The following is a 6,091-nucleotide window of genomic DNA, read 5'->3' as shown; positions in this document are numbered from 1 at the left end:
AGAAGATTCTAATGCATTTAATTGATTTCTTTTTGACAATATTAAATGCTTATTGGATCTGAAATTACATATTATAATATTAAGTTGCCCGCATTCTAAGCTTCCCACTGTGTATGGGGCACACGGAAGCATGTGGAGCCCTGTGGAGCCATGTGGAACCCCAAAACGGTCGCATCATGCCGTAAGTGCAGTAAAAAATCAATTTTGACAAAATGTTGAAAAACACACTCAAAGCCTTTAAAAAAAAAAAAAATGGAAATAAGTGTAGGCGAAGTTTGGCCCCTGATGAAAATCATTTGGGCGTTGGGATAAGGGGGCGTGGCACATGAACGAAACCGATTGTGTGGATGAAGGGGACGGCGGGGGGTGTCGGAAAATGACTGACAATAAAATGTTGACGCAGCCAAAGAGCATTATGGATACAGGGTGCTCGAAGGCGATTGGATTAAGTCGACAAGTCCACGGTTGGGTGGCTCAAGTGGCCCCACTCCAAAGATTCCATTTCACAATAGCACTGGGGATACCTGCTGTTCTCTGCTGGTCTTTATTGAAGGCGGGAGAACCCATATACCATATACATTGGCTTAAGCTGATTGATGCCGAGGGTTTTTCAATTCACACATCTGCATAAAATAAATCCTAATGCGTGTGTGCACCGATGTTGGTTTTAAGTTTATGGAAAACGACTGAGTGAGCAGTTTCCCTTCAAGGATTCTGGCATCAAAAAAATAATGATAACAGTAACAAAACCCATTCGTCGTCTAATGTATTCCACTGTTGTAAAAGTATCTCTAGAGTTATAAAGCGAATAGGGCCATGTCCCAGACAAATCCGAAACCAAGTGATACGCAATCACTGCGCTGTTTGCACTGCATGAAGGTGATCCGTTGCTCCCGCTACGACACCAGTGAACTGGTGCGCCACATCGAACAGGATCATCCGGAGATATACGCAGTGACCACGGATAAAATCAAGAATCTGCACAAGCTGGCCGCGGATCACGGCATCAGTGAGGAGCGGCTCTCGAAGATTAGCAAGATGACGGGTCTATCCGAGTCCCAAATGGCCGAAAAGGCGGAGAAATGTGAGAGTTCTTTGCGATTGCCTATGATTGTCATTCGGTAACTTCTCCATCTTTAGATATGGCCAAAAAGAAGATTTCTGGTCGCAGTGGTGGGTCTGTCGCCGGTGACCCTGCTGCCGGCAGTGAAGCCTCCTACAAAACTGAGAAGCCCAGCTGCTCGTGTTCACGGCCGGTGGAGAAGTCGATGGCGCATCGAAGGAGCTGCTATCGCGCCTCCATCGAACGCTGGACTCCGGCGGAGGGGCGCATCTTTTGTCCGTGCTGCGCGAGCAGCAGGCGGCCGCTCATCAAGGCTGCCACGGAGATCTCGAACAACGGCTGCTGTGCCGCCTGGGTGGTCTCCTGCTGGCCTCTGTGCTTCCTGCCCTGCCTTATTTCCGCGGACAACAATGAGTACCTGTACTGCTCCAATTGCCGCGCCTTTCTGGGCATCTACGATCGCGAGAAAAGCTGTGTCCAGCCCAGCAAGGAGTTTGTGTCCTGCAGCAAGTCGGTCACGGCACCGCTCAAGAGTCCCACTGAACACCTGTGAAAGGACTTTGAGTGGGCGCAGTGCTTATTAAATTGTTTGTGTATACATTTGGCTATGTTTTTTTAATAAAAACAAGTTATTCGATAATATTTACGTCTTAGTATGCGTGGTTTTTTTCTGAAAAGTCGATGAAATTGTTGAACAGCCGCCAAATTCAAGTAAATTAGCCAATTCACCAACCATAACATCGTCATCGACCTTGCATTTTGTTAATCGAAGCTTTCATCGCCGCAACATCTGGCAACGCCTTCCTTCTCTTCCTCTTGCTTCTGCGCGAAGAATTTTCTTTGAATTGTTTTCGTGTTAAATTGTTTGTTTAAAATGAATCTGGAGGACATTTCGATGATAATGAAACTGTTTGATAGCAACATGCACAAGCTTCAGGGGAATCTACGCTCCTATCAAACCGAAGTGCATCAAATTCACACGGAGCTCACAGAAAAATTGTCGCATGCAGATCCGGTGGACAGGAGTCTCATTCCGCTGCACGATCACTTGGTGGCCAGTCTGAGCGAAGTGAATGCACACGTAATGAAGCTGAATCTGCAACTACACATCAACCGCCAGTCTGCCAGATTGGGGGACCATGAATATTTCGAGAAATCCATCGACAATCCAGATTCGAAGATTCGCTCAGGTTTACAAGCGGATTGTCAGTCCTCGAAGCCGGCCTTCGTGGAATGTCTGCCCTCCTCCGCATCGGAGGAGGTTCCCGTCGTGACTGTGCAGGAAGCCTCTTCGACAACCCAGCTCGACGCGATTACAGTGGTCAATGAAAACCTCTCAAAACAGTGTAAGGCTGCTACTCTGCAGCCTTTGGAAAGTTCCAAGAACATGGAACTACAAGTAGAGGAGACTATGCCTTTCCACAAACAGCTTGATGAGGGTCGTGGTGGTTCCCAGTCTATTGAATGTGATCTCCTCCAACTACAAAAAGAAGAGATCCCAGTGGGCTCGAAGATTGTCGTGGAAACTTTAAAGACTAACAATACAGTGCGTCCCGAAGCTTCCGCTTCAGAAACTTTTGACAATCAGTCCCTTCTGGCTGCGAAACAAAGAACTCAAGCGATTGGAACTGGTATCTGCAACAAGGCCTCCAAGAACACCACTAACAGCAATCCTCCTGAGGTCCCTGCTGCAGCCATCGAAAAAGTTCACGAGCAGCTCCCAAAAACTCAGAAAAACCTATTCCTATTGCCTCCCAAAGGCGGCACTGAGACGACCAGTCGTGGTATCTACAATCAAATCTTGAAGAACACGGCTGCCTTTCCAGAGAATACTGTAGTTAATGCCGTTTTAGTGCACGTGGACGAAACGGATAATTGCGTCTATGTGGCTAAATGGGATCCCACTTGTGAAATGATTAAGAAGCTGCTCCAGCGACAACGGCCATTGAAGGCGTTGGACCAGCTGCCCGACTACGGAGACATTTTTGCTGTTTACGACAGTACCGACAACATCATTTTACGGATCACCATCAACTCGAGTAATGCGGGCGGAGGATATGATGCGTACCTTATCGACTTTGGCAATCACATTCACCTTGTCGGCAACGAAACAATATATAAACTGCCGAACGACATCAAACAGTGGCCGGCACTGGCCATTAGATGCGATTTAATCAACTGTGATATCGACAATATGCATCGCTTCGTTAACACGTTTATTAAGATTCGAGTGCACGAAAACAATGATAATACACTAGTGGCCGAAATGGTCGTGGATAGGTTATGCAGACCTACAAAAACAACCGCCACTAAATATCGCGCTGGAATAACCGAGGAAGACATAGCCATGCTGAATGAAATCGATGAGAGCACCAGTGATCCTCTGAAGGCAGTTCTTGGATTTCGTCCCAAGGACGAGCAACGCATTTGCCGGCACTACGATCCCAAGCTGAATGGCTGCTTTAAGGGTAAGTTACAGATAATGAAATGAAAATTTGGTTTAAAAGGTAAAGGTTTTAATATTTGCGTATTTGCAAGGTAACAATTGTCGTTTGGCTCATGAGCCCTTTGCTCCAAATGGCGCCACCAAGGATGTGGAACTAGCTAGAGCTCTTCCGGAGACAATCTTTGATACACCAGTGCCTGTTGAAATCGGCAGCACTGTCAGAATCCAGATCACCTTCATTAATGGACCCACCGAGGTTTATGGCCAGTTTTTTGACGAATCTCCGCCGTTGGTGTGGGACAGAAAGGATGTGCCAGTTAACAAACGGACCTTCAAGTCGAAACCGCGTCTTCTCGACATTGTACTTGCTCTCTACAGTGATGGTCGCTACTATCGCGCCCAAATAATCAATGAATTTCCCAATGAGTACATGATCTTCTATGTGGATTACGGCAACACGGAGTTCCTGCCCCTGATCTGCTTGGCTCCATGTGAAAACGTGGACAGCTTGAAGCCCCACCGCAGCGTTAGTTTTCACATTGAGGGAATTGTAAGGTCAAAATATCTGACACACCAAACGACAATGGATTCCATTGAGTATCTCAAGTTAAAGCTGCTAAACGTGGTGTTGAATGTACACCTGGTACAGCGCCTGCCGGATGGCTTCCTAATTCGCTTCCTGGACAATTGGAAAGATATACCTAAAGAGCTAGTGCGACGCAACTACGCCCAGGCTAGCAAATAAGTCGTGCCGATAATGTTAATAAAATGTAATACAATTTTGAATTATCGCTACTTCGGAGCGATCCCAATAAACTGACTATGTTCCAACATGTTATCCAGATGTCACATGGCTTGATTAATGTCCTATCTTGGGGCTGGTTCAATTATGAGCGCGGAACAGCCATTGGCAAATGACAAACACAAAACTGTCTCGGAACTAAAACAATAAAAATAATTGCCTTTAATGTGCAAAAGCAAAAAATCAAGGGACACCGTTTTGGACGTGGAAGCGCGGATCTGTCGGGTGGGGTGCTAATAGATTATGCCGCAATGATTAGAGAGGCAATAAATACCACCTGGCCGGGATCCCATGCGTGTTTGCTTCGCGGGCGCATATGCGGACTGCGATGACGACAGGTCCTCCTTGTGTCCTCCATTTTCCTGGTGTTGACAATCTAAACGGTTCGGCCAAAAGGGTAATGGGCCTGGCCAAGGGTCACTTTGGGGCAGAGTTCGTCGGGGATGTACTCCAGATCACAAACAGGGATAGTTGGCCTTCACAATGGTAATACTTAAATCAGTTTCGGAAGCATTTCCCCTATAAACACCTGCGACATTCCAACCCCTGACAATAATTAGCCTGGTTAAGTGTCAAAAGGATGGCAGACCCCGCGACATGTGTTCCCAACATAATGATGATTATGACCACCCGTACTCAACTACCCCGAAACTTGGATTTGTGGGCATTTTACTAGACGATTACAATTTGGAAGCAGTGTGGACTGTGTGTGGCGCGTTACTCTGCTGATCTGTAAGGAACTGAACTCAATAAATGAAATGGTGAACACAACAAACAGCGAAAGCATTTAGTAGTTGGCTCCGCGCTGGGTGCAGAGTCCGCTGGAGATGGATCCCGCCTCCAGGCTCGGACAGTTGACCTTCTGCAGCTCGGCAATGCGCTGCCAGGTCATGTTAAAGTGGCGCGTTGAACGGGCATTGGAGAGCTTGGCGATGGGTCCCAGTGTGCGGTATCCATTGGTAATGAAGCGTATGAATCCCTTGGCCGTTAGGTCCAGCAGAGCGGTCTTCACCTGCGACTCCAGATCGCCACAGGCGAAGGGTCTATTTAGATGATTAGCATTACCATTACCATTAAGTGCATTACTCGATCTGTCTTACTCCTTTTCCAGCATCTCCAGGATGTGCTCCTCGTGGATACCATTGCTGTACTTGGGATGATCCTGGAAGATGCGCACCATGTCCAAAATATAAAGTGGCAAATTGATGTGGTAGCTGTTGAAAGGAAGCCGCAAGGTGGTGGGCTCACATTCCCTGATCGATCCTTCGTCACACATTTCGATTTCTTTGTACGGTGAATACTTGTTAGGTGAATTCTATTCCGGGACAGGCTGAGCGAAGCCTATTCCTATGACTGTATGATGGGGCAGGGCCCACTTGGTCATGCCCCAGGCCCTGGGTGCTAATGTCATCCAATTAAAGGTGTCATTAACGGTTTGTCCACCGCGAGTCCCCGAGGTTTGCTCCTCAATTACTGACCAAACAAACATCGAAGCAATAACGTGTTCTACTGTCTAGATTACCCGGTAATTTGTCTAACGCATAAATAGCCTGTGTCCAAAACGATCCTCCCAATGCATTATGGGTCTCCAGGGTGGGTCAAAAGAAGTAGTAGCTTGGTGGTTTGGTAATGCAAACTAATTCAAACCGATTCCAAAACGTACTGCTTGTACATATGTACAATGTATTCCGAATCCATCTCGCTCGACCCTTTGATGGATATTAGACTGCCTCCAATTCTCCAGACATGTCACTCCGGCACGCAATCCATTATGTCCGGG

The 6,091-nt window shown here is 47.0% G+C and overlaps 3 protein-coding genes across 3 annotated transcripts; 2 read left to right on the top strand and 1 right to left on the bottom strand.

Moving 5' to 3' along the window:
- Positions 1–670: 670 nt before the first annotated feature.
- Positions 671–1,705, top strand: LOC6734736. Its single transcript, XM_002081703.4, has 2 exons — positions 671–1,084; positions 1,141–1,705. Exons 1-2 carry the CDS (start codon positions 817–819, stop codon positions 1,614–1,616), a joined length of 744 nt encoding a protein of 247 aa, XP_002081739.1. The 5' UTR covers positions 671–816; the 3' UTR covers positions 1,617–1,705.
- Positions 1,706–1,811: 106 nt separating this feature from the next.
- On the top strand, positions 1,812–4,353 carry LOC6739455. The gene is made up of 2 exons (XM_016172110.3): positions 1,812–3,531; positions 3,602–4,353. The coding sequence occupies exons 1-2, from the start codon at positions 1,938–1,940 to the stop codon at positions 4,252–4,254; spliced, it is 2,247 nt and encodes a 748-aa protein (XP_016027945.1). The 5' UTR covers positions 1,812–1,937; the 3' UTR covers positions 4,255–4,353.
- Positions 4,354–4,963: 610 nt separating this feature from the next.
- On the bottom strand, positions 4,964–5,670 carry LOC6739453. The gene is made up of 2 exons (XM_002076320.4): positions 5,412–5,670; positions 4,964–5,354 (listed from the first exon to the last, which is right to left on the bottom strand). Exons 1-2 carry the CDS (start codon positions 5,585–5,587, stop codon positions 5,099–5,101), a joined length of 432 nt encoding a protein of 143 aa, XP_002076356.1. The 5' UTR covers positions 5,588–5,670; the 3' UTR covers positions 4,964–5,098.
- Positions 5,671–6,091: the final 421 nt, after the last annotated feature.

This window comes from Drosophila simulans, chromosome 2R (assembly GCF_016746395.2).
Source record: "Drosophila simulans strain w501 chromosome 2R, Prin_Dsim_3.1, whole genome shotgun sequence".
Classification (NCBI taxonomy): domain Eukaryota; kingdom Metazoa; phylum Arthropoda; class Insecta; order Diptera; family Drosophilidae; genus Drosophila; species Drosophila simulans.
Note: the sequence above shows the minus strand (reverse complement) of the source record. Positions and strands in the feature narration are given on the sequence as shown.